The sequence below is a fragment of the Brachypodium distachyon genome, chromosome 5 (genome assembly GCF_000005505.3).
Source record: "Brachypodium distachyon strain Bd21 chromosome 5, Brachypodium_distachyon_v3.0, whole genome shotgun sequence".
Taxonomy (NCBI): domain Eukaryota; kingdom Viridiplantae; phylum Streptophyta; class Magnoliopsida; order Poales; family Poaceae; genus Brachypodium; species Brachypodium distachyon.
Window position 1 is genome coordinate 26,676,359 of NC_016135.3, and position 26,751 is coordinate 26,703,109.

Genomic DNA, 26,751 nt, shown 5'->3' on the forward strand with positions numbered 1-26,751 from the left:
TCATGTCAAAATTTGTTTGTCATATTTTGTGTGATGGAACTTTTTTTTATGGAGAATGAAGTGGCTATAATTTCAGCTTAGCATATACTCTATATGCTTCCCTTAGTTTACAAAACATGGCCATAGATTATTGCCCCCAGCCAATTTTTTTCCAGGGTCCGCCCATGCAACAGTTTATGTTTTCCTCCGGATAACCTCACTCATGGCGATGGCTCATTTGCTCGATGGATCATGTTAATTAACCGGATCGTCCGATAAAATTATTTCGCATGGTCGGTGTGCCGATCTGAAGCCTACTCCGCTACTCGATCGGCTGGTCAAGTCACCTGGTCACGCTACCAGAGACTAGGTTCGCATTCGATATCCCGACATGCATGCTCGTCCTCGTCGTTGCATGTCCTGTCTTACTTGCCATGCGCACGTGTAGGAGTTCCCAATCGCAGGTACCATCATCCGTGGGTTTGTTCTGAGTGCACGCAAGAAACTGCCAAAAGAAAAGAAAAACTAGTCACACCGGCAACGTGGCGCGGCCGTGCAAGCAAAAACCTGCAACTAACGATCGACGCTCCTTCGGAATGGAAATTATTGGTTCCTATTTATCTCGTGGCCGTCAGCCTGTGCGTAACCTGCGGGTCTGTGCTGCTTTGCCATCTTGCAAATTGCAGCATAAATCAGGGACAAAATCCTCCATTTCTCGGCCGCCCATCACGCGCCTGAGCCCTGAACTGGGTCGGTCTCGTTCCTGCCCAGCTGAAACTGGCAGTTTTTCTTTGACTTCCAACCTGAGTTGCTCTGCCTGAAAATTGTACTCCGTAGTCCTTTTTTTGTTGTTGAAGAGGTGTAAATTCTGGTCCTGATTGAACCGCGATACCTATACTGAATTACAAATGCAAAGTTATATTCTCCCTCCGTCCAACAAAATATGTCTCAAGTTTGTCAAAATTTAAATGTATCTAGACATGACTTAGTGTATAGATGAATTCAAGTTTATTCAAAGTTGAGACATTCTTTGTTGGACGGACGAATAGTATTTTTCATACAAGATAAATGCAAGTACCGACCTACCATTGTAATATTGGCTTGACATGATGATAAAAGACTTGATAAAACTTACTCCCTTTGGTTCTAAATTCTTGACTCAAATTTGTACAAATATGGATGTATATCTATTCTTAAGAAACGTCTAGATACATGTAATAACGACAACAATTTAGAATCGGAGGGATTTCCACAACAGTTTAGGACCGGAGTGAGTATTTCCAAAATTTCTCTTTGCGAGGCAAGTTTTTCAGTACAGTATCGATCATCTTAGACTCTAATTCTCAAGTGTCTAACACGGCATGACGTCATCAAGGGCGCTCAAGAAAAGCCAGCAGCATCAAACATCACGATCCCATGACGAACCACAGCGAATTTTCTTGCACAACAAATTACTTACGAAACAAATAATCTTTACTTCCTCGTATTCCCGGCAAAAGGGAGTTGCATGCAGCCATGCACCACCGCTCGGCTCGAGTAGCAGAATCACAGAGAAAACAATCCCAAAAAATCCCAAAAAAACGTCACCGTCTTCAGTCAATCAGTACTCCACAGTTCCACAGTACTAGTACGACCTAGCTTAGTGCCAGTGCCCGTCGCCGGCGTGCTCCAGTCGGCCTGTCGCGTCGTGGTTAGGGTGCCGCGGCCGCCGCCATTGCCGACGGGAGGACGACCTCTGCTCGGGCCGATCGAGAGGCAAGGCAGGGGCGCGGGTCCTGCTTTCGCCCGTTTCGATCGGCGTTCAGGCCAGGAGGCCCACGCCCGTCCGTCGTCTCCGCCGCCGGCGATTTCCCTCGTTGTGCGTGCGATACGGATTCGAGTCAACGCGGGTTGACCGATCAACAGTAGCTCTGCTTTCACAAGACGAGCTTCTCCACGCCCATCCCCTGCAGCAGCGGCCGCCGCGACAGCTCCCTTTGCCGCCGCGCGCTGACGCCACGGAAACGCTGGCAGAGCCGCTCCTCCCGGGAAGAAGAAGAAGAAGAAGCAGAAACCTGTCGGAGGACGTCCCGGAGGCGGGCCTCGTCGCAGGGGAGCGCGAGGGGCCCGGACGCGCCGGACGGGAACCCGTACTCTTCCTCGGCGTCCCTCAGCAGCTCCAGGAACGCCGGGTGGCCCAGGTCCGCCACGCGCACCACGAACCTCGCGCTCCCGGCGCCGGCGCCTCCTTCTTCTCCTCCTCCTCCTCCTCCCACGACCACCGCCACGTGCCCCGCCGGCACGGACGCCGCCGCGCCGGATCGGGAGCGCCGCCACCGCCTCGCCACGGCGCGGCGCAGCCAGCGGACGAGCGAGGGCGCCGCGATGGAGACCTTGCACATGGCGGATTTGCGGCTTAGACACTGTCTTTGCAAGCTTGGAGACTTTGTTGCGAGCCGTGTGGGCTGTGGGTGGAACTGGAGCAGGACGGCCGGGGCGGGAATATATAGCGCGGCGCCCCTGGAGTAGGTTGGCAGAACGATATGCTGACGCGGTTGCCCTCTTTTGTTCGTTGTGTTGCCGCGAGATCGATCGGCCGGCCTTCCAATCTACCCGTGCCGCGCTGCCAACCAACCAGCGTGCCGGCCAGGCCAGGCGCGTGCGCATCCATGCAGCTTGCACGCTACTATGGGCTTCCTTTCCCCTGATCCGGCAGGGCATATACTGGCCCTGACATGTTCATGCACCCAACGCGCGCACACAAAAAAAGGCCATCCCGTAGCTAACGGGATCAGGCAGGCAGGTCGAGTTTGTGCCAGGCCAGCGAGTGCGCGATTTTCCCATATGCCCGCTGGTCGAGAGCGATTTAATTTCCCATATGTTGCACACATCGGAATCGCAGCACGCGGAGAACTGGCGGATCAAATCTACGGCCTATGCCACCACGCGAGGGAGGAAACAAAACATGATTTGTATCGATTATGCAAACACTCCACGTCGATCTCCACGTTTTTTTTTCCGTTGATTTCTTTTGCTTACCTGAGTTGTCGTTGCTAGTGAAGCATGAATGCCATCCGCCTCCCGGGCTGGGGAGAGGGTTATTGCGTGCGTAGATAATTGGTTTCCATTTCTCCTGAGACTCGACCACACAGAGGCTAACACCAATTATACGTGCTGCTACGGCCGGGTGATGCCTTATGCTAGAAGAAACGATTTTGCTATTTTTCAGGCTGCATGCCCGGTCCGGGCTTTGAGATTTGTGCCTGTGAAATGAAAAGATATTAATCGAAGCAACTACGAGTTGCCAGACTTATTACAAATGACTATTTATTGGTCCATCTATCAATGGTCACTCCCAAATAAAATGCAACATACTGTACATGCCGATCCTAAAGCTATATAGTGTTAGTGGATCGACAAAACATGCATGTGGAGTATTACAAGATATTTTTTCTTGAAAATCTTCTATATCTAAGTATGAAAAAACACGTGTTAATAGAGTTATCATTGATCAAACCATTGAAAAAAAAAAGTCATATGCACGCACGAATGCCAATTCTAGGGATAAACCCCATCAGGCTGGTCATAGTGGGAGAAACATAACTAGTACTATCATGCCTTGCCACATAAGCATTTGAATGATGGGGCAATCATTAAATGAAGAAAGAGGTGATAGTACTATCATAATATGATACTAATACATGACCTCCCTTGTGAATTAATAAAAAAGTAAATTTATGATACCGTGCTTATGATACTATGCACTATGAAACTAGTAACATAGAGTACTATCATATGCATGATACTACCTCCATGTTATTTCCATTATGACCGAAGTGGTGATTAGCATATTCCCAATGCATGCATTTTCTATCTTATTTCATAATTTGTCTTACACAGTGATGTACATAAACACAGGTACACCCAAATACCCAGTAGAGAGGAGGGAGGTTCAAGTTTTCAGATCTAATTAGATGTACACATACGTTCTCCTGGTTAGCTAGGATGGCTTGTTCCCCCCACATCTACATGAGGCCCCGGCCCCCCTCACCTTCAACAACACTCCCAGCAGTTACCCATTAAGCCTCACGATCCCTAAAAAAAATCGCTAACAACTCGAGGTATATATACCACACTATATAATTGGCCAATTCCACCGCTCCCCATAACTCATCAGCACCCAGCCAACAGGTTTGCGAAGAACACCGGCATGCATGTTTGTTTCTCTCGCGCGATTATTCGTCGCGCAGCCATGGCTGCTAGCTGCATAGTACGTCGATGAGGGGGCCGGTGGCACATTCTCTCAGTGCCATGCTGCCATAGATGGCACGGCGGCGCGCGCACGTACGTGCTGCTGCGCTCTTTCTGAAGAGTTCGACGCGCGAATCTGAAGATCGGAGCTTTTCTTGTGCTGCACAGAGAGTCACGCCCCACCAGGCCCCCACACGATTATTGAACCATCGATCACGAGACGAGCTTCTGATCCATGGCGCCCAGCAACGGCCGCCGCGAGTGACAATCCTCCCCGCGCCGGCACAAGGATCCGGAGCCGGAGCCGGAGTCCGAGGAGCAAACGCGTCGGAGGACGTCGCGGAGCCGGGCCTCGTCGCAGGGGAGCGCGACGGGGCCCGACGCGCCGGAGGGAAAGCCGTACTCCTCCTCGGCGTCCCGGAGCAGCTCCAGGAACGCCGGGTGGCTCAGCTGCGTCACTCGCACCACGAACCTCGCGGCCGCGGCTCCTCCTTCGTCCTGCACGCGCACCGCCACGTGCCCCGCCGGCACCGGCACCGTCGTCTTCTTGTAGTGTTCCGCAGGCCGCGCCGCCGCCCGGGAGCGCCAGCGCCGGACCGCGCGGCGCAGCCAGGCGAGCGAGGGGACCGTCAGCATGACCTTGCACATGCTTGAATGAGCGGCGCGGAGAGCTTGGAGTGGATCGAGATCGAATGAGAGTGCGTGGGCTTTGGCTTGATTTGCTGCTTGATCGATCGATCTCGGGTTTGGACTTTGCTGGTTTGGTTTGGCGATGGAGCGGAGAAGAGCGGGACGGGGATGGGAATATATAGGCGTTGGATCGAGTTTGGAACCGGCCCATGGAGTTGGCGGAAATTGCTGGAATGGCACTGTCCAGGATGACTCGTGCAGGAAAAAAAAAAAGAACTTTCGCCTGTGCATCGGCACTCTCGACCTCTATCCTGCACGTGAGGCGGCTCTCCTGCAGTTAAAAGGAAGATTGCAGCTGCACAGCCTAGCTAGCTAAGCTAGTACTCCTAGTGAGTGACAGTGAGACGAGCTTAATTAGCTAGCGAGGAACTGATCGGTGTGTGCATATATGATTGTCTGCATTTCTCTCTGCTTATTCACATGTTGCAGGTGTCCGTTCCCTTTTACGTCGCCAGTTGATCCACTGATCCGTTGTGAAGACGACATGTATTATTGCCGCACGTTAACTTAATCGAACCGATCTAGTGAAGAAAAAAATGCTCCACGTTAACCTTGCGCAGTTCAATTTCTTCGTCTATCAGATCTCCTCAGGTGAAGAACGCAAATTTCTTGCATGTTATGGAAATGTTGTGCATGTGCCGTGCCGTGCCGCGCCGAACCCAGTGAGAAGTGACCGGAGTTGGATTGGCGCGACTCGGCTTCCTGGCTGGACGCGTCACGCATGGCCCGGTTCGGCATGGCATGGCATGGCGCCGGCCGTCGATCTGTTGCCTTTTTGGCGCACCAAACTCTCAAGCCAGCTCCCAGATCCACGGAATCGGCTGTACGCGTTGCCAGCGGCAAGAATTAAGCTCGCCCGATCTGCTTAATTAGAATCGATCTCCTTGTGATGCATGCGTTCCGTGTGCCGCCGTCTGCCGTGCCACGGGAAATTAAACCTGGTGTCCGTGCCAAATTGAAGCTCCCGTTTTCCTTTCGTGTTGTTGTTCTCGGAGATCGATCGATCGAAGCAGATACCCCCTCCGTCCTGAAATAATTTCAGTGACGCATTTGTAAGATTCTTATATAAATTCATGTCAATTATTTTGAGACAGAGGAAGGACCATGCATCATGGACAATATGGACTTTGTATCCTACATCCATGGACGTGCACGACAGATTCGACTTTTTGGCTGCACTTTTCCATTTTTGAGCCTGTGACTCTCTATCCTCCATACCACCTTTTTCTTAGCGATGTGTCTCTTTTAAAAGTTCTACTACAAATACTACCTCCCTTCTAAAATAGAAGATGTTATAGTTTTGTATGCCACAGGAATATGAAATAAGTCCAGTTCAACTCAACTCATGCAATGCATTGCTTTGGCTTTGGGGTAGATATAATAGTTGGAAAGATCTGCTCGTGATATACCACGAGAGGGGTTCGTTGAGCACTCGCCATCGGCAACACACATGATCGGCTAAGAACTCGAGCTAATTGATACTACTAGGACACTATTGCATATTGCACAGCTATCCAATACCGCCGTTCCCTATCAGCAGGCAGCCAACAGATTTGCCAATACCAGCTGAATCGAATCCGCCGGATCCGTGCTCACGGTTCGCACTTTGCAGGCATGGCAACACATGATCTCCCTCGCCCATAACCCCATTTCCTAATCCGGAGATCGATCGGCCTATCCCGGGCCTGAAAACGAGGCTATCATTGGCACACGTACGTCAGAGAGGGCCATGTTATCTTTGTCGTGCTAGCGACTCGCAGCCACGCGCGCGCGTACGGCTGCTTCGTAAACTGTACACCCCCTACGTACGTGTACGTTGCGCTACGCAAATATCTCCTGTACATCGATAGCCTATCGAGACTAATCATCGGGTGAAAAAGATAATCTTGAAATGTCAGATGCATTGACCAGCAGAAATGGCGCAGTGCAACCTCCAGCTTGCGGCTAGCGCTGGCTGGTCTTGTCAGGGGCCCGGAAAGTCTTGCCCGGGTTTCGGCGCACACGGAGATCGAGCAAACGTGCCATGGATGATGCATGGGGATGGGGGCGGTGTTCACGGGCTCGATCGAGATCCTTCGTAACGAGATCGGACTATGCAATGGCGGCTGGGTTAAGTTTTGTTTTGCCCTGCGCGCGAGGGCATGCACTGTGTTGCTATCGGCGGGTGCCTCGTTTCCGGGGCGCCGGCCGGACGGCGAACGCGGCCTTGAAACTCGAAACTGTGTGCGCGCGTGGGCAAGCCGGTTTCAACTCATCTTTGCGTTGCGCCCGGGAGCGACAGAGACTCCTGCTCTGTTCGTGCCTGTCGCTTTTCTCTGTTTTTCTCGTGTCTTTCTGGATGGGGCCTCGTTGATCCTTCCGATTTTCTCGTGTCTTTCCATTGATACCGATGGATCGCGAGTGAGTGAACATGCCTGCAGTGCTTTGTTGGAGCTTTTTTTTACTTTTACAAGATGTTAGATGTGCATCTTGGTTTATAACCTGAAACTGTTGAACCTGAACTTCGACGAGCATGACACTACTGCTTCATCATTCTACTCTGTCCACACAAGATGACTAGAGCATGAGTGGCTGTACGAGGCAAGATCGCTGGCAGGAGAAATGCAGCGGCTCTGTGCTGCCAACTGCCAGGACAGATAAATGACACGCTGAGGAAGCTCGGATGGCTCGGCACCCTTTGTAGCATCCGTACGTGCTGAAGCAGCCGACCACACTATACCGCGACGTGTTTTCTCCAGGCGAAGAAGTGTGGCAAAGGCAGAATACCTGCCAGTTCACTTAAAAAAATAACTAGGAGCAAGAGAGGCTGAGAAGGAGGGAGAGAGCAGGGGCAACAGAGGCAAAAAGATCTTGAGTACTAGGAGCAGTTACAACACTGGGTTTGATTATTAAGTATTCTTTTGATTCTAAATTATTGTCGAAATTTTAATTTTAATTTTCTTTTCTTTTTTCCGAAAAGGAGGTTCAAACCTCCGGCCTCGGCATAAAAATGATGCACATAGCCATATTTCATTAATTTATTAACATGTGTCTAGACGCTTTTTAAGAATAGATACATTCATATTTGGGCAAATTTGAGTCAAAAATTTAGGATCAGAGGAAGTATTAACCATGCATAAACTTAGTAACTTACACATAATAAAGATAACAAAAATATCACCGGACCGTGTACAAGTGTACATACGCCTTGAGTACATGCCTATCAATAGTACCATTACAATACATGAATATATTTCTTTTCAAACCGGGCCTATACTCTGCTTTCCACTATTTCTTCACGGAAACACCAAGTTCGTTATACAGGAATAAGATTTGTACATGGTGAAATCCCCACGGCATGGTAGCAGACTTAATGACGTGCGCTGTTGAAATCAGTTTCTGCCCATTTTTTTGTCCATGAAGCCCAGCTAATAGCCACTTGCACATAAACCCAATTGCACAAGCTGTCATAGAATGAGAACCAGCAAACTCTCCATTTCCTTTTGAACAAGAAGGTGCAGAAGACTGCCCAGAGGCCCATTACATATCCAGAACCCATGGCGAGGAAAAAGGAAACTGTATCTCTAGCATCTCCATGATGTTCTGGAGTAGCTGGAATTGACTCGTTTCCTTGACATTTTTTGGAGATAGCAGGGCCGCAAAGACCTGGATTGCCAACATAGATAGATTCCTGGTCACCAAGTGCTTGTAACTGATTTCCAGATGGTATCTCACCAGTTAGATTGTTGTAGGACAGGTTCAAGTGACTCAGTTGTGTGAGAGCCGATAAGCTTGTAGGGATTCTGCCAGACAATTCATTATGTGATAGGTCAAGAGACTCCACTTGCACCAACGTGCCTATCTTCTCAGGAATATTTGCACTGAAAGCATTCCATGACAGGTTCAGGCTCTTCAGTGCCACGAGAGCACCAATCTCTTCAGGAATCTCTCCTGCAATACTGTTACAGGACAAATCGAGATTTACCATGTATATGATTTCTCCTGTATATAATCTTTCTTGGCCTTTTGTGACTATAGATAAATTCTCGCTGTAGTCAATGTTAGAACGGAAAACAATATCTTCAAAATTGAGCACGGCATCCAATTCATCATCTTTCCACAGTATCATTCTTCTGAAGTTAACAATAGATTTTGGTATGCCTCCCGACAGATTGTTGTTTGAAAGGTCCAAATATTGAAGATTAGCTAGCTTTGTAAGCTCCACGGGAATGTGACCATGAAACTTATTAGATCTCAACCGTAAGAATGCCAAAGACGGCAGCTTCTCCCTGATCCATGATGGCAAAGTCCCGAAGAATTGATTGTGCGCGAGATCAAGAAATATCAGCTGCTGACAGTTTTGGAGGAATAAAGGAAAACCACCAAAGAGGTTGTTGTTTCTTAAGTTCAGATTACTAATACTCAAACTTCTTGTCTTTGTTGTAGATCCATTGACTAGGCAATCAGGAGTTGACCCGGTGAGCCTATTTCCTGATATGTCTAATAGTTTCAGCGATGGCAAGTTGCACAAAGATGGTGGAATGGTGCCAGTGATCAAGTTGTCAAACAGAAGAAGTACTTCAAGTTGCGGCGCTCCAAATTCTAATAGTAGCCCGGATAACTTGTTTCTACTAAGATCCAGGTAGGTTAGATTAGCAGGAAGCTTCGGCATTGGACCACTGAATTGGTTTGAACTGAGTTCCATTGCGTTTGCCCTCATATATTCCATCGTAGATGGTAGAAAACCAGTAAGTTTGTTTTGTTGCATCGTTACCGAGTCCAGCGAGGAAACCATTATCCAAAACCAATCCGGAACTATGCCGGATATGCTCGTGTTTGAGATGTCGAGGTATATTGGTGTTTGCCATCTCATCCACAGCGGAAATTTAGGGCCGAGAAGGCACGACCTGAGCCCAATCATTGTTAAATTAAATGGAGGAAGCCAAGTCGAATTCACTCTGATGGCTATGGAATTACCAGACAGCAACAACTTCTCCATGCGTGCTAGGCCTGACAAGTGACCTTCATGTATAACACCATCCAAGTTGTTGTCCGTGAGGTCCAATGCAGTTAGCTTTGCGAGCTCCCCTATCCATGGCGGCAGAGGACCTGTGAGTTTGTTTCCACTAAACAACAGAGAGGTCACATTGGTCAAGGATTCTTGTAGCTTGGTTGGTAGGCTTCCTGTCAAACTGTTGTTGGATAGATCCAAGGCTGAAATTCTTTTCCATGAACAAGAAGGCAAGCGTTGAAAAAATTCTGTTATGCTCCCATTGATGCCGCCATCATGTATGTACAATGTTTCCAAGTTGCAAAGATTTTTCAGGTTTGATGGTATCATGCCCACAAGGTTATTATGTGACAAATAAAGCTCTACCATGGAGGTCATATTCCCAAGATCGTCAGGAATTGGACCACTAAATTGACTCCATGAGACATCAAGGTGCTTGAGGTTCGTCGAATCCCAAAACCAGTTGGGTGCTATACGCTTTGGGACAGGGTTGAAGGAAATGTCGAGATATTCAAGAGATGTCAGGTTTGAACGCAGAAGAGAATCAGGACTGTTGTTAAGCTGGCAGCTAGTAAGAATAAGAACTTTCAGGGATGCAAGCATATTCACCGCGGGCAACCAGTTGGGAATGTTACTGAGGTCCACGGAGCTCATGTCCAGGTACTCAAGGGACGATAACCGCGACAACCACGTGATATCCGTGGAGTATGTGTCAGGATTATTACCAAAACTCAAGTAACGCAAGTTGGAGAGATTACCCAGCTGTGGCGGTACCCTTCCAACAAAGCCAGAGCTCGACAGGCTTAGATACCTCAAGTTGTGGAGAGAAGGAAGAAACTCTGTTATCTGAAAGCCGCTGAACGAGTTGCCGCCGAGGTCGAGATACTGTAGACGTTCTAGGCCAACCAACGACGAGCTTATGTTGCCGCCTAGCACGCCGTCATAAGAACCTTGCACATCGAGCTTGAGGACATGGCCGGTTCTCCTGCTGCAATGGACACCCTTCCATCGGCAGCAGTCGTCGCCCCGCCATGTCGAAAGGCGGTTCTCAGGGTCCGACAGGCCCGCTTTGAAGCGGACAAGGGCAGATCTCTCGCTCGCAATGCAACAGCCCGTGTCGTTGGCATGGGCCGAGGTTTCAGTGGAGCTGGTTTGTGTGAGCAACAGTAAAGGTATGGCTAGCTGCACGCACAAGCATCTAAAGATCTCTAGCCTCATTTCTATGTCTGTTTTTCCTGTTGTTCTATGCCGCTAGTTGAAGCACAGTAGTATACTAGCATGCTTTTGCCGTTGAAATTTTTCGACAAGTCAAGTCTTCTCGGGTGCTGTACTGCACTAATTGTGCCTTTGAGTGGATGCGTTTCGTCACCATTGCATCAACGTGGGGATGTGGAATCAAACTTAATTGCTAGCGAGACAGTTGACTCGTACAACACGCACAGCTAGCAAACTAAATTAGCTATAGTGATTGTTACTGAGACTGAATAGACATTTCCCATGAGTGCTCTTGAGTCTTGACACGGCATTGGAAATATTGGTTTATGCGAAACATAAGGTGAATGCGTCAACGCATCGTCGTCGTCTCGTCTCCTTGTGTGGGGTTGGGGTGAACCGGGCGGTGGCCGCCGTTGCATGCATCCATCCAGCAATTCATCTATGCCCGTCCTGAAAAACACACCTCATCCCTCCTGTGCGCGTAGGCCAACCGCGTCATCTCTTATTCCACGCATGGATGTCACCGGCCAACACATGCACATAATTTTCTTCCCTTTGGGGATGCTCAAAGGTGTACACCTCAACGAGCAAACACCGGACGACATCTCATGGAACCTTTACGACCTCGGGATCCTACTCGGCGGATTCAGCGTACTCCCTCGCACATCATCAACGAGCAAACACCGGACGACATCTCATGGAGCCTTTGCAAAAGAGAGCCGGAGTCCCTCGCACATCTTCTTTTCAAGTGTTGTTTCTCACGTCGTGTTTGGCCTTCTACCTTATATCTTGGCTCAGTCGTGTGGACATGAACCAAGTCATTGGGAGGACTTTCGTTCCACAAAGGAATGGTGGTCCTCAATGCTTAATCTCCCGGGGCATCGAAGGAAGGCCAACGCTTCTCTCGTCATGCTTGTGTCATGGAAGCTTTGGAACGGGTAGAATGCAAGACACCGTTCTGTAACGTCTCCACTATGCTCACCACCATCATCATCAATAGGATATCTAGTCAGTTGCATCCAGTATTCATGGACTCGCGCTGATTCACATGGAGAAAGTAGTTGCAAATAACCTGTAAGAGATGAGCAATTGTAGTCTTTGTTAAAAACAATATCATTTCTGAAATTTTGAATAGCCTAACGTAATGCTGAAACCCTAAATGAATTTTAGCCTTTTTTGTTCTATATTAACCTCCATTAAAAATTCTCAAAGTTATTATTCATGATATTGATCGGAGGATACGCTGCCGGACAAGAGAGCGAATGGACATGACATGAACAAGCGATGAATTGATTCCTCTTTATCAAGAAAACAACAAAGCTACCCATTGCAATTTCTCTTAACAATGTTTTGCCCTTGGGCAAGACATTTTTTCATGAAAGTCTTTGTCTTTGGTGGTATTGAGCTTCCAAAGATACTCGAGGAGAAAATCAGTTGCCCATTTAACACGTCACTATACATAGATTTAACTGAAAAGACACCTGAGGTGGTCAGCTTCCATCTAAAAAATCTGGCTCGTCGGAAAATACTAAATGTAACCGTGTTGTCTACTCCGTACTTAGTACCAAGTGGACAAGAAAGCCAAGAAATTTGTGTGCCCAAACCACGAGCTTCAATAGGCCAGCAGCCCCACCGTCGATAGTGTCCGTCTGCCCGCGTCGACTTAAACTTCGCTCATTCACGTATATATAGAAAACCGTTTGTGCCAATAAAAACATGTCATTAATTTTCTCTTAATCATTAACGATTATCCCATACGAGATAGTGTAACAAAAGATAATCAAATATGCATACACACAACATACGGGCGAGCTTGCTAGTCGCATGACGACAGAGCCATACAACGGAGCTGATCGACAACACGAGCCGCCGAGTACTCTCTCGGTTCCATATTAAATGACGAAATATCACATGTATTTAGACATTTTTTGGCTATAGGTGCGTCCATATTTGATCCAATTTGCATCACTTGTATGTGACGGATGGAGTAATTAATAAGCACACACGCACACGTAGGATTAAACGACCAGATATGGACGTGGACTTAATTTGTGTGACCGCCCAGGCCCCAGGCCCAGCGGCAACCCTGGGTTACTGGGTGTGGGTGTACACATGGTCGAGCGTAGGTAGGTATAGCTAGCAGCGTGGCAAGACAATGCCGCAGGTGGCGACGGTCTGGCGGACGTAGGGGCTCTTGATGTAGCGGCCGTAGACGGGGTTCTTGGCGTAATTGCAGAAGCAGCGCTGCTGCGCGCGCAGGTTGGAGCAGCACGCCGCGCTCGGCTTGGCCCCCGTCATGACCGCCGCCGCGCACGCCGCCAGCTGCCCCGCGTTGCACGTCGTCGCCGCCGCGCTACTCGCCGTGCCCGCCTGCAAAGCCAGCAGCGCCACCGCGACCACGATGGCGGCCATCATGTAGTCCTTCCTCCTCATCGTCGCCCCCGCCATGGCTCGACCGCTGCTGCACCAGGGGAGAATTAAATTAAGCACTGATATGATAGCGTGGAGCAAGGAATGCGTTGGTATTTTATAGCCCCAGGCGCGCTCGTCTTGCGCTATGCCGTGTCGCACGGTTTGCGCGGTGGCCATGGTCCATCGAGGGCGTCTCCATCGATATGTTAATTAGCTCGCGAGAAAAGTCGCCAATGTCATTATATGCTGCTGATGTACTCATACAACTACTATGTTGAAGTACTGGTACTATTTTTTCATTCGAAATGTCCCCACTTCCGCATCGATAGATACAAGCAGTTGTACTGTACAATATTGTTAGTACCTCCGTCACTAGATGCAACAAGTTTCTAACTTTGTCTTAACTCAAACATTTTGAAGCTTGACCGAGTTTATAGAAAAAACTGCCAACATTTACAATAAAACTAGTGTACAGTTGAAAATGTTGGTACTTTCTTCTTTAAACTTGATCCAACTTCATTTTTTATAGCCCAATAAGGCGCGCTCGTGTAGTCGTGCTGGTTTCTGTTTAAGGTTAAGTTTCATATTACCTGAAAAAAAAAGGTTAAGATTCATATCAAGAACCAGTGCCCCCGATATCAGATGATTCAGATTCTACGCATCTTTTCCTTTAGCCGCTTGCACATAAACCTGATCGTGACGAGCCAGCCGACTTACGATCGAGAAGAAGGCAGCCGGCTGTCACGGCAGGATTAACCTTAAACAGAAACCAGCACGGCACGAAAGTACGAAACACGCTTAATTAATTTCCGCACACAGCAAACCCATGACAACCGATCCCCTCGCGCGGTTCCACACACACGCACGCACGCACAACACCTTATTATTACAGAGCCCGATCTCCTCCTACACACGGCACACGGCTCCGGAATGATCGATCTGAATGTCATCTAGGCCAGGATCTCGTCGATGGACTTGACCGGCTCCTGCTGCGGCTTCTCCGCCGCCGCCTTGGCCTCCCTCTTGAGCTTTGCGAGCTCGAGGTCACGCGCCATCTTCCGGCGGTACATCTCGGCAAACGTCATAGGCTCTTCCAATACAAGCTCCTCCCCTTCCCTCACGGCCAGCGGCCACACCTCCGCCTCCGGCGCCGGGTTCTGGAACGTCGCGATCGACAGCCGGCTGCACTCCCCGTTCACCACCGCCTGGTGGTCCGCGTTCCTGAACCTCCCGTTGCTCAAATACTGCAAAACCCAAACCCCTCGTGACATACATAACATGATGATAACAAGAGGATAAAATTGTACAGTAGAAGAGTAATTCTAACACTTACGTGGCCATGGTCTCCGAGGTTGACGACGAAGGCGCCGGGGACAGGAGGCACGGTGATCCAAGTCCGGCCATCATCACGAGTAACCTGGAGGCCGCCGACGTGGTCCTGGAGGAGGAGGGTAATGGTGCCGGGGTCGGTGTGGCGCTTGAGGCCCAGGGTGAGGTCGGGCTGGGGGCACCTGGGGTAGAAGTTGACCACGACCTTCTGGTCCATGTCGACGCAGGCCTGGGCCAGGGCGTCCGTGTCCAGGCCCATGGACTCCGAGAGCACGCCTAAAAGCTTGCAGGCCAGGCCCATCAGTTGCTCCGCGTACTCCTCCACCACGGCGCGCCACCGGGAAGGGTTGTCCGGCCACCGCGCGTAGTCGCGGTCGCGGAGCGGGTACGTGAAGTACGTCACCATCTCTCGCCAGTCCTGCACCGCCTCCCCCTGGCATGCATGCATGCATTCGTGGGTTAGTTTCTTAATTTTTGTCAACTTCGTGATACAAACTCTGGAATACTTGATACGGGAGTATTAGAGTTGTTCTAAGTTTATAGGAAAAGTAAAATATAAAATAGATATACTGTAAAAATATATTCCTGCATGAACTTTAAACTTTACATTTTTTGACCTAGAATAAAACTAGAAAATATTTTATTCGGTGAAGCAGGAGCACGAGCCAATTAATTTAGCACGTACGCCTGCATAGCAAATCAAGGACTTATAAATACCTGGAGGTGGCTGGAGACGATGAAGCCGCCCTTCTTCCCGCCGCTCATGTCGAACCTGAGCTTCTCCTCTGCAGGCAACGCAAAGAACTCCCGGGACATCCGGGCCATCTCGGCCACGAGGCCCAGGCCCACGCCGTGGTCCACCACCTGGAACACGCCCCACCCTTCGCAGGCCGCCGCCACTTGGGCCCGAATCTCGGCCCGCCGCTCGCCGTCATCGCCGTCGTCGATTCCCTCCAGCGAGATCAAGGGCACCTCGTCGCTGAACGCGTCGTGGGCCACCTTGGGCCGCTCGTCCTCGTCGCGCACGAACGCCGCGCGCACCGTCGGCTCCCCCGTCGGCAGGAACTTCGTCGTCGTCTCCGTTGGCGTCTCGCTGCTGATCACCGGCGGCGCCATCACGCGTGGAATTCGATCTATCCGGCAGTCAGGTGCTCAGTTTCTTTCGTGCACGTCCGGCGCGGGGGTTCGTTTTAGATGTGGGTTTTCTGTTTGGGGCATACATGGTGTATGTAAGCGCGTATATATGTATGCACGGGGGTTAAGAGTTAGGGATTCTGGAAGTTGGGCAGAAGACGCGACTTGCAGCTGCACGTACGTACTGGCAGATCGCACGGGTAGGCAACTAACCGTCCACGCATGGGAAGCGGCTCTTGCTAGGAGATCGAGCTCATGGAGTAATGCGTATCGTGTTGTGCATGGATGCAGCATCTAATTAACGGCTGAGCGGGGTTAATTAGATCGACCGGTACTCCACGGTGTAGCCAAAAAATTCTGAAGAGAGAAGGTGGTTGCAAAAAGTTGAAGAATGGAATCATTATTGAGCTTCAATTAACGGCAGTAACATTGCTCGTTTCATGGCAAAGCCCGGCTCCGCCTGCTGCGATCGGCATGAAGCGAAACCTGAGACCGGTGAGGTCCTCGCGTGCTCCACCAAACGTTCCAAAGTCACCAGGCGAGCAAGACCTGGACGGAACACATGGAATGTGTGACGATCCATCCGATACTGGGAACTGCTAATCCCCAAAACTGCAATCGTTGCTGTGCTACTCCTGATTTTCTCTATCCCCCTTGCTATCATGCAAATGTGATTGGCTTCTACAACAACTATGGCTCCACGATGTGAAACAGAATACACCACCTCACCTGTCTGTCTTGTCATCCTTTCCTGAACTTGAAGCTTGCATCCGTAGAACTGAACCAGAGCATGAAAATGTGCAAGATATAGTCTTGAAAGGCAATATAGCCAGGGAAAAAAAGAGAGGGATTTTACGGTACCCTTGTACCGATGAGGGTGAATGAGCAGTATATATATCTTCACCGTTGATTCAGCAAGGGTAGTATAGGAGTAAAAACGTTCTTTTTACTAACGGGCAGAAGCCCATTTCTCTCTCGCGGCCCATCCCCGTCTCGCGCTTGCTGGGATTTCTCGCCCTGTCCTGAACGCTCCACGCGCCGCAGCTCGTCGGCCGCCGGACAGGCGTTCGTCGACCTCGCCAGCGCCGCCAATCGCTGCACGCGCCACCGAACGGACGACCTCGGCGTGGCGCCGGGCAAGGGTTCGTCAACCTAGGCCTGGGCAAAGCAATTAAGGCAGGTGGTGGAGACTGTTGGTGGCGCTCTGTACCTGAAGCAGCAGCACTGATGATCCCCGTTATTGGTTTTTGATACGTTATGGTGCTCTTGCTTCATTGATTTTGTAGTACATTCGAAGCTCAATGTTTGTGTCATACAATGTGTTTGTGCATCTTTTAATGAATGAAATAATTGGGTCCTTCATGCCGCTGGACATCCTTTATACAGAGAGCAAACATATGCAATTTTGATCAGCTTCCAAGCCGTGCTTGCCCCTCCTGTACTGTATTTATTGGTGATGTCCTTCTGCAGATGACGTGGCCGGTGTTTGGCGTGCTTGGACATCAAAAAAGGGCCAGTACGCAGGGTGAACACCGGGTGGCAACGGTACACCGGGTGGCCGGGATCGGTAGGCCCCTCCTACATCCGCCTCTGGCGGCATCATCCGCGACCATGTGGCAGGGCGCTTCCGCTTGCGCTCAGGCTTGCTGAGCCCTAACCCGCCTGTCAACTTCTCACCAGATGGCGCGAACCTGTCGTACTGCGTGGCATGCCCCAAGACGAGCCAGACGGCATTCATGAACTCTCCTCCGGTGCTCAGCTTCTTGCCGTGGGACTCCTGGCCGCAGTGGTGGCTCGCGTAGCACAGCATCTCCACCCACACGCCGGCGATCACCCGCAGCACGTCGGCGGGGGTCAAGCACCACCTGTTGCCGTGCAGCATCCCGGCGAGCCAGGCTCCGTCGGCGTAGAGCGGCCCGTCGTCGACATCGTCGGCACGTTCGTCGCCGATGCCGTAAACGTACTTGTGCCTCGAATCAGCCGGGAGCTGCCACTCGGCTATCTTCTTGATGATTTCCGGTCTAGGCTGTTTCTTGGTGCTTTCCTTGGTGGACCTCAGATTAACCCACCACACCAAGTCATAGTACTTCAAGTTCTCCTTGTACCGGCCAGTGCGGACGACTCCGGGCAGCAGGTAGGGATGTACCACCATGAGGAACAACATGTGGTTGGAGAGCACCCTGATGTGTTCCCGAATCTCCCCGTCGTCATCGTCGCCGGGGTCAGGGTCGGGGCACATGGAGAGAGGTAGAGATCGGTGGCGATGTGCCACACAATGATGCTACGATCCAGCTCGGTGTCGTCGGCGATCCGGGTGAAATCCTCGTACATCCCTTCCTCCTTGAGGATCCACCTGCCCCGTGCGTTCCTCAGGTCATCTATTTTCCTCTTTCTGACCTCCTCCAGCACCAGGGCCTTGATGCCATCGGAGATGGGGACGGTGCTCGAGTAGTGCATCACCTTCCACCGGTCCCCGAGTCCGACCATCTTGCATCTTGCATACCTTGCCTAGCAGGCTGCTGTCCTTGTCAGCGTCAGTGCAGATGTCCAGCAGGTTGTACTGACCAAGCGAGTCCAGGCAAGCAGTCCTCCTTGCCCCGACCTTGAGCGTCCGGCGGAGGTGCATCACCGCGCCGCAAAGCCGGTGCCATCCGCGGGCATGGAAGAATGCGCACGCCCAGGACGACCCTGCTGCCCTGAGCGACAACGCGAGCTCCAACGCCATGGCTCCGACCAGCAGGACGTAGGTGACGGCGACATCGGCCCTGCCGTAGGCGCCCCTGCCGCTGAGCTGAAACAGCACGAACGCCGCGACCGCGGCGAGCGACGAGACGGCCCGGATGCACAGGCCATGCCACGTGTGGATCACCGCCGCCTTGGTGTATATAATGTCGTACATGAGGGAGAGCTCCATGGCGGCCAGCTCGAACAGGTACCCGCCGCCGTTCAGCTGGATGCCTTGCCGCACGGTTTGGTACTGAAACGACTGCATCACTGGCCAATCGGCCAGGTGGCCCTTCCAGAAAGTGAGCATGTAGTGGGCTCCCAGCAGGACCTCCTCCGTGTCAAGCCTCCCCCTTCCCTCCTTCCTCCCATGGTAAGGGCCACCTGCGCCGACCGACGGCTTGCCGTCATCGTCGACAGAGCTCGTGATGCTATCGATGCCGCCGCACTTGAGCGCCCATATCCTCTCGCCGTACTTGAGGCAGCCAGCGACGAACATCAACGCAGCAGCGGCGATCAGCGTCCCTTCAGGGTTCCTGCCGGCAGTGACGAACAAGTACATGACGTATGCGGCGCCAAGAACCTGCGCCGAGAGGTTGAGCAGGTGGCGCAGCCAGAGCCGGTTGTCCTCGAACGCGTAGGCGGTGATGGTGTCCGGCCCGCCGAGGTGAAGCAAGAGGAAGGGAGCCCAGAATGGCACCATCTGGCGGCGGCGGTGGTGGTCTGATGATTCTGATCTTCTCATGGTGCTGGACATGTGGCCAAGGACGTAGATGGCGGTGTAGTCGGCCATCAGGTACGCCAGCCAGAGGAGGATTCTCGGCGGAGCTGAGCCTTCACGGCGGCGGATCCCTGCACAGCAGAGGAGGGTGACTTGCAGGGTGAAGCTCAGGATCACCAGAATCTGGATGTTCCATTGTGACCAGAAGGATGCTACCTCTCCGCCCAATGCAACCATCCCACTGAAATTGGATACACATGTAAATGGAATGAAAGTTAGATTGAGTGTGGACTGAACCTCCTTATACAACTCCAAAAAATGGCTCAGCTGTTTATCTCTGATGAGTAATACTCCTAGTATATAAGTACCATTAACAGGAAGAGAGGGGGATTTTTTGGCCACTGAAATGTGATCAGCCTGTAAATAATGTAAATGCCATGAAGAAAGATAGGTCCAAATACCGACAGAACGTGTGATCGAAGTCCCTTCAAGGAAAAAAATGATTTGGGTTTTTGTTCAAGTAATCATAAATATACGGAGTATAATAATGTTGAAGTATGATTTGGTTTTTTGTTCAAGTAATAAAAAAATAAGTTTTTTTTTAGGAAACCTCGGAAGGGACGGGGAGGGAGTTCCTGTAGACCACCACGCCGCTCTCCGAAGCGGCCGCCGGCCTCGGCATCCGTCGCTCGACCAGGTAGATGGATCCACGCCCACGGCGTCCGCTCTGCTGCCTCGAAGAAAGCGACCACCCCCCCAGGAGCCGCCGCCCTCCTTGACCTCGCCACCTCCTTTTGGAAGCAAAAAAAGGGGGCCGCTGGCCACTGCCCCCCCTTCCCGCGCCACCATGGCCACGAGGAATCAAGTATCCGAATATGTTGTATTTTAATTTGAAGGTAGAGTAAGTTTTCGCAAATCTAGGGACAGATTAACGAAAAAAGAACCACAAAACCTTAGGAGAAAGTAGTACTGTACAACAAATGTATAGCGACAGGAAGCTACTGCATTGGAAGAGAGCAAGTAAACGTAGGAAGAGCAGAATGGAGGAAAATGGAAGACTGGCCCTCACCTCGAGTTCGGGGCAGCGGCCGCTAGCAGTGCGGTGGGTGGAAGACGAAGACTTGCTTCTAGTCAAGGCATGGTACAGGGTGCGGAAATGAGCTGCTGTGTACAGCGGCTCTCGATTGGAGGATGCTTGAGCGTGTCTCAGACAAACCGTAGGCGTCGTACGGGTCAGCTTTAATTAATCTGCAGTACTACTGCTCCTAAGGTTGGTCTCAGATTATTCGTTTCGTCATCGCTCAAGCGTCAAGGTTGAGCAGTAAAAGATCATCGATCGGCAAAAGAAGCCTAAGCAGCTGGTTGAATTATTGCAAGCATCTATTTTTCTACCGAGATTTTGTTTGCTCTTTTGGTTTAGTTACTGAAGAAGGGCAGACTGAAACGCATGCAGGAGGGAGGTTCTGCTTCTTCAATGGGTATGGCATGGAGATGATAATAATCTGGCCACGTTTTTAGCCAGTCAAATCCGTGGTGGATTTCTGGCACGCAGTTATCGCTTGCTTGCATTGCATGCATCGATCGTGTCATTCAGTCGTCCTCCGTATTTACATACTGCACCTGCACGCCAGGTTTGCAAGTCTGTTAAACACAAACCAGCAAGCAGCAAGCCAAAGTACGCAAGCAACTGGACAATGCAGGACTTTAGCAGCCGTCGAAAAGGCAACAGAACCACGGAAGACAAGACAGAAGCTGGAATGATCAAACCAAAATTGCTACTACCACAACAAGTATTTAGGAACGGAGGTATTTAGGAACGGAGGGAGTACAACAACCAGTCAAAAACATATTGTATTGCTCGGCACAGCCGCACCACCTATATTAGCTATAAATTTTGAGACCCGGTTCAAATGAAATGGTACAACACAGGAGAACCAAAAACGTTTCGGTGCCTCTGGTGACATCTCCGACAAACACAACATTCCACGCGACGAAAATCCCAGCCACCCCCACCAGCAATGGCTGGTAAATTGGCAACCGGCTGGATAGGTTGAAACCATATTTAATTTCTTGAAGCTCCTTTGCTGAAATGACTGAAACGACGACTAGGAATTAGATTCATGTATCCTTTGGCTGAGATTCTATATTGTATATGATCCAAGTGATTCATGCTTCCAGACCAACAGTATCTAAAACTTTTTGTAGAAAGCAAGCCTTGACAGAAGAGTCGGTCAAAAAATCCCCCAAAACTGCAATAGTTGCTGTACTACTCCTGATTTTCTCAATTCCCCTTGATATCATGCAAATGTGATTGGCTTCTACAACAACTATGGCTCCACGATGTGAAACAGAATACACCGCCTCAGCTATCTGTCTTGTCATCCTTTCTTGAACTTGAAGCTTGCATCCGTAGAACTGAACCAGAGCATGGAAATGGGAGCGATCACCTTCACCGTCCCCACTGCCAAAGTAACCAATGTGCACTACCCCATAGAATGGCAGGAGGTGGTGCTCGCACTGGGCACAAAATGGCAAATGCAGCTCAGAACTGATTGCTCGATGATCACTAGCATCTTCGTCTGGTCTCTCATATACACCTGCACTGTTGAGTGTAAAACCATTCAGCTTCACATCGAGATTACATGCTCTGAACCTCATCAGCCATTGCACGTAACGCTGAGGACTGCCTAGAAGTTCTTTCCTGAGGGGGTCCTCTCCAAGAGACAGGAGCATTGTGCTAACAGAAGAAACCATATTAGAGGGAGTGGATACAGATTTTGGTGAAATTACACCATTGGTTGTGGTCCTCTTGCTGTGCCCATTGCAGACCAGAACCTCATGAGGCCTTAAGGGGCACCAAGGTAGAAATGAAGAATGGTTGTCCATCTCCATGTCTATGCCTTTGAGCTTAAGAAGAGCCACAAAGTCATTCCAAAAAGAGCTGTCCTCACCCTCAAAAACTCCAGAACGAGATGAATGTGAAGTTCTAATCCAACCCTGAGAACTCTTGCATTTCAGGTTCTCTGGCAATGGTATGTGCCAGCACTGCAGAGTAACAGCCACACCAGCAGGCTGTATGCTAGCATGCAATGCACCACAAACTTCATTAGCTAATCTCTGAGGGCTTTGAAACCTCTTGGCAAAGACGTCCGCTACTCTCGAAAGCTTGCTTAACCCAACAACCCTTCCACCAGAGGGCACATACCCAACATGGCACTGTATGCTGAATGGAAGCAAGCACAACTCACAGTATGAGAAAAGATCGATATCACGGACAACAACTTGCCCTCCAGTTCCTCCAGCAGAACCAGTCCTTTTGTCAACACCAACCTCAGGAAACAGAGCACCCTGCACAATGTCTTTTACTTTCTGTCTGTAACCTACAGAGTAGTTTCAGTTGTCCGTCATATAAGGCTCGAGAAGCAAGTGCATCACAGTTTAAACAATTTAATACAAAGAGTAACAACCATACACATCATCACTGGAAATAATAGGTTATGTATAATAAGGCATTGTTTGGACGGACTGGAATGTATGAGGACCTAGTCCATCCAGATGGAATTTAGGTCCACCAAGTGTACGGGCCAGGCTTCTAGAAAAAATAAATGACTTTACAAAAAATGTGTTTCAAAAGTTAAACAAGATCATATCGCGACAACACTTGGCTATGTTCAACATTGTCATCTTAAGATAACGTTAGCAAATTAGCGAATAGAACTCAGTACTATGTTAATTAGGAAATAATTCAAGTAAACTTTTATTTTGAAGATGAAATGTCCGATATTCACCAAAATTAGTAGGCAACAATCCAGCGGACAATATCCATCAATTATTCAACTCTCCATTTTGGCAAATGAATCAGTGAGCATATACTTTAAGTTAATCATGGGTACGTGGAGTTTGTGGGAGAAATGTAGCTCTGCTGAGGCAGCATGCATATGCTCTCAAGGTTTAACAAGTGGTCAGCCGGTTGCGTACCTTATAAGAGAAACCCCAGGCAACAACATTCTAATATTATACGAATCCCCTGTGCTGATCCTCTGGGACAAAGGGACTTGTAACTAAACGACAACAATAACGGTTAGTTCCTATGGGATAAAGTGGACTTGTAACTAAACGGCAACAATAACGGTTAGTCAGTTAATTCCTCTAGGTCAAAGTGGAACCATAACTAAACGACAAGAATAATGGTTAGGCTGTTAGTTGTCTAGGACAAAGTTGAACTGTAACTAAATGACAACACTAACCGATAGTTATATAATTTCCCAGTGTTGCACCCTGAGACAACATGGAGCACCTTTTTATAGTCGTACTGCAAAGTCGCAATACAGCAGTCAAACTCACACTGGGAAAAGATATCATAGGTTCATTGTAGTCATCCCAATCGACGCCATCTTTGTACAGCCCTCCTCCATGGTTTGGTCGATGGACACTACACCAACTTCAAACCCTGGTAGGTTGGTCAATCACCAGAATTTTAAAACATGGGCTATCAAAAGGAAAGCACATAACCACTCTACCACCTGAACGACACTTTCGGCACCAGCGATCACGACTGGCGAGCAGACCATTACAGCAAACTACCACCTTAATTCCTTAAACCCTCCCCCATCCTGAAGCAAGGAGATCATCAGGCTTCACGAAACGGAATATTCGGGGAACATTTCCTGAACAATCCAAGCCCCTCGTTCTTAGATCCAATCACACTCAAATTCCTCACGGCGTTGCTCCGGTCCAGTGTGAGTGCCGGACGAATCTCTGGTCTGTAGATAGCGTGGGGGCGGCGCAGCCTACGGATCACATCACATATTAAAAAAAGGTGACACTGCCACGGTTTCGACAGAACGAGCGCGAGTGCGCGACTGAGGCCAATCACGAACGGGTCCACGGGCTGCGGGGACGGGGCGGAGGAGGAGGAGGAGGAGGTCGGGTTCGGCGCTAACAATACCTCGGGTGCCGTCGCGGAAGGCCTTGGCGACGCGCTTGGGCGTCCTGCGCAGCCCCTCCCGGCGCTCGTCCTCGCCGAGCCCCACCAGCAGCGCGCGCACTGCCGGCTCCATGGCGTCCCCCGGCAGCGCCTCATCAAGCTGCGCCAGATCCTCCTCCTCGTCGTCGTCTTCGCACCCGCACGCGACGATGGCGGCGGCGGCCAGGTGCGCCTCCTCGAGCGCTCCCATGGCTGCAGGTGCTTGCCCGCAGCCTACAGCGGCTATTATTAGGGCGGCCGGAGTGATGGAAACTGCGGTGGAGACGGCACGAGGGGGAGGGGATGGAAGAGAGTGGATGGATGCGCACCGCGCGGCTCGAGATGTGCCGTGTGTGGATCGGGCGCCGCCGCCTCTCTCCGCCTCGCGAGAGAGAGAGCCCCCAACCGTGAGCGCTTTGGATTTTTCCCTCTCCTTTAACTTTGCCCGGAAATGGGACGCGTCCCCAGGGATATATAGGTGCCATGGGCCCGTGCTGCCGCCTGCCGTCCGTCCGGATCTGACTGTGGGCCCGGAGTGTCAGTGGGTTGAAGCGCGGCTCGGGTCGCGGTCTGGCAAACGAGCCGCGGTTGGTGCGGTTCAGTGGGCCGCTGCAGGGTGGGTGGGAGTTGGTGGGTGGGCACCGTGGGTCGTGCGTCAGTGGCCGTCGGATGGGCGGGAACCGACGGCTCCGATCAGCTAGACGGTGAGACGAGAAAAGCCGTGTTCGTTTTCCGACCGCGGTAGCGGATCTCGGACTCAACGGAAAGTGGACTCCCGGTTGGATGGATGCTGTGGAGTGTGGATGAGCACACACATCAAGAAAGAGACCCATGTGAAACATCGTGTCGGAGTTTCAGTGCTACGATCCTTTTACCGTTTCTCCTGGAACAAAATAAAGTTTATTTTCCATCACTCCGTTAGGACCTCTTTGATTTCAAGAAAAAACTCGATGCGTAAATTATGGAAGATTCTATTTCACGGTGGGTCGCTTCTTTGATTCACAGGACCGAAACAACATGAGTTTCTTCTATAGACGGCTGTGCATGCAATTCCAATAAATTGCCGAAGTAAATTGGTTTCTATAACGACTATAGCAAGCGGTAAATTCTTTAAGGAATTTCATTTTGTTCTTTCATGTGGAGCAACACATCGACTCGTACTATATATCTTGTGTTTACTGTTCTACAAAAAAGATTTAACAGGTTGTGACATTCAACATGCAAATTTCGTCTCACGGTGATTCCGTCCGCTCTCAAGTGTTTTCGTGCTTATCTATATAGCCATCATCATATATTTGTTCTGTCACAAAACTCCTTCACAGTGCTCCATTTAGGAGAGGGAGGGGGTGGGCGTTTAACTACTGCAAAAAAAAGAATAAACTGAAATTTCCAAAAAAAAAATAAACTTTCCAAATAATTAAATACTGGTGTGGAGCCACTGTCCTGCGACGCGACAACCTTTGATGCATGGGTCGTAAGGTGGTGGGCGGAATCAACAAACATTTTCTTGACGTAGACTTTAAGAAGATCGGATGAAGCCTGCTTCGAAATAGAGCTGCAACTTTGTGACCCTCAGGGTACCCTTTGATCCTCTCTTTTTTTTTTTAACAAACAAACAACACTTTATAATTGTAATAGGGTTTACATTAGAAACAAGTAACCGAACAATATCAAGAGGTGGATCATCATCCCAGATTCTTGGCGGGGCTGACTTTGATATAGCAGCAACAATATGCGCCACCTGATTCGCCTCCCGATGGCAATGATCATACTCAATCCTGATGAACTCAGTAGAGAGGCCCAAGCAATCCTTGTACACAGCAGCGGTTAGGGTAGCCGACTGAGCCCCTTTCTTCATGGTATCGATAACTTCCAGGTTGTTCGCATTCACCACAAGCCTGTGACAGCCGTAAGAAAGTGCCAGCTCCAATCCCAAGCGCTGGGCCATCGCCTCCGCGACATGAGCATCGGGGCAGGAAGGGATGCTCTCATCGGCTGCAGCAATGAAATGCCCTTTATCATCACGGATGACAGCTCCCATAGATCCGGATAAGGAATCCCCATCAAAGGAGGCATCCACATTCAGTTTCACCAGACCCAGCGGTGGACAAATCCATCCTTTGATAGAGGCTCTATGGTTACAAGCAGTGGAGAATCTTGCAATCATAGCTCTAATGCACGTGGCAGAGTGCTTTGGATTTTGGGCCGGTTTTCCATTCACAATCTGACGTCTTTCCCACCAAATATACCAGGCAGCAATTGCAAAGGTTTCGGAGAGGAGACCATGGTCCAGGGTCCTGTTTTGTTGTTTCGCACACACGAGGAGGAAATCGAGGACAGCAGAGCCCGCCATATCAAGGA

General features: G+C 50.2%; 8 protein-coding genes across 13 annotated transcripts; all 8 read right to left on the reverse strand.

The window, feature by feature from the left end:
- Window positions 1-1,396: 1,396 nt before the first annotated feature.
- LOC100822598 (auxin-responsive protein SAUR71) lies at window positions 1,397-2,409 on the reverse strand. The gene has a single exon (XM_003579384.3). The coding sequence runs from the start codon at window positions 2,358-2,360 to the stop codon at window positions 1,896-1,898; it is 465 nt and encodes a 154-aa protein (XP_003579432.1). The 5' UTR covers window positions 2,361-2,409; the 3' UTR covers window positions 1,397-1,895.
- A 1,392-nt stretch (window positions 2,410-3,801) lies between these two features.
- On the reverse strand, window positions 3,802-4,965 carry LOC100822911 (auxin-responsive protein SAUR36-like). Its single transcript, XM_014895526.2, has one exon. The coding sequence runs from the start codon at window positions 4,855-4,857 to the stop codon at window positions 4,423-4,425; it is 435 nt and encodes a 144-aa protein (XP_014751012.1). The 5' UTR covers window positions 4,858-4,965; the 3' UTR covers window positions 3,802-4,422.
- Window positions 4,966-8,004: 3,039 nt separating this feature from the next.
- Window positions 8,005-11,237, reverse strand: LOC100823217 (receptor-like protein EIX2). The gene has a single exon (XM_003579386.4). The coding sequence runs from the start codon at window positions 11,105-11,107 to the stop codon at window positions 8,249-8,251; it is 2,859 nt and encodes a 952-aa protein (XP_003579434.1). The 5' UTR covers window positions 11,108-11,237; the 3' UTR covers window positions 8,005-8,248.
- A 1,626-nt stretch (window positions 11,238-12,863) lies between these two features.
- On the reverse strand, window positions 12,864-13,625 carry LOC100827125 (non-specific lipid-transfer protein 2P). Its single transcript, XM_003580703.4, has one exon. The coding sequence runs from the start codon at window positions 13,550-13,552 to the stop codon at window positions 13,241-13,243; it is 312 nt and encodes a 103-aa protein (XP_003580751.2). The 5' UTR covers window positions 13,553-13,625; the 3' UTR covers window positions 12,864-13,240.
- Window positions 13,626-14,292: 667 nt separating this feature from the next.
- LOC100823527 (flavanone 3-dioxygenase 1) lies at window positions 14,293-16,059 on the reverse strand. Its single transcript, XM_003579387.3, has 3 exons — window positions 15,563-16,059; window positions 14,850-15,278; window positions 14,293-14,760 (listed from the first exon to the last, which is right to left on the reverse strand). Exons 1-3 carry the CDS (start codon window positions 15,959-15,961, stop codon window positions 14,467-14,469), a joined length of 1,122 nt encoding a protein of 373 aa, XP_003579435.1. The 5' UTR covers window positions 15,962-16,059; the 3' UTR covers window positions 14,293-14,466.
- Window positions 16,060-17,223: 1,164 nt separating this feature from the next.
- On the reverse strand, window positions 17,224-18,251 carry LOC106865615. Its single transcript, XM_014895981.2, has 2 exons — window positions 17,919-18,251; window positions 17,224-17,867 (listed from the first exon to the last, which is right to left on the reverse strand). The coding sequence occupies exons 1-2, from the start codon at window positions 18,216-18,218 to the stop codon at window positions 17,427-17,429; spliced, it is 741 nt and encodes a 246-aa protein (XP_014751467.1). The 5' UTR covers window positions 18,219-18,251; the 3' UTR covers window positions 17,224-17,426.
- LOC104581454 lies at window positions 17,224-21,076 on the reverse strand. 5 transcript variants are annotated; one of them, XM_024455793.1, is made up of 3 exons: window positions 20,494-21,076; window positions 19,641-19,665; window positions 17,224-19,555 (listed from the first exon to the last, which is right to left on the reverse strand). In XM_024455793.1, the coding sequence occupies exon 3, from the start codon at window positions 19,494-19,496 to the stop codon at window positions 18,354-18,356; it is 1,143 nt and encodes a 380-aa protein (XP_024311561.1). In that variant the 5' UTR covers window positions 19,497-19,555; window positions 19,641-19,665; window positions 20,494-21,076; the 3' UTR covers window positions 17,224-18,353. The 5 variants fall into 5 exon arrangements, with proteins under 5 accessions (XP_024311561.1, XP_024311560.1, XP_024311562.1 ...); XM_024455792.1 differs by lacking the exon at window positions 20,494-21,076 and adding an exon at window positions 20,035-20,252; XM_024455794.1 differs by lacking the exon at window positions 19,641-19,665.
- Window positions 21,077-21,182: 106 nt separating this feature from the next.
- LOC100827737 (GTP cyclohydrolase 1) lies at window positions 21,183-24,831 on the reverse strand. 2 transcript variants are annotated; one of them, XM_010242260.3, is made up of 3 exons: window positions 24,720-24,808; window positions 24,373-24,624; window positions 21,183-22,804 (listed from the first exon to the last, which is right to left on the reverse strand). In XM_010242260.3, exons 2-3 carry the CDS (start codon window positions 24,599-24,601, stop codon window positions 21,591-21,593), a joined length of 1,443 nt encoding a protein of 480 aa, XP_010240562.1. In that variant the 5' UTR covers window positions 24,602-24,624; window positions 24,720-24,808; the 3' UTR covers window positions 21,183-21,590. The 2 variants fall into 2 exon arrangements, with proteins under 2 accessions (XP_010240562.1, XP_003580753.1); XM_003580705.4 differs by having other exon boundaries at window positions 24,373-24,831.
- Between the last annotated feature and the right edge of the window lie 1,920 nt (window positions 24,832-26,751).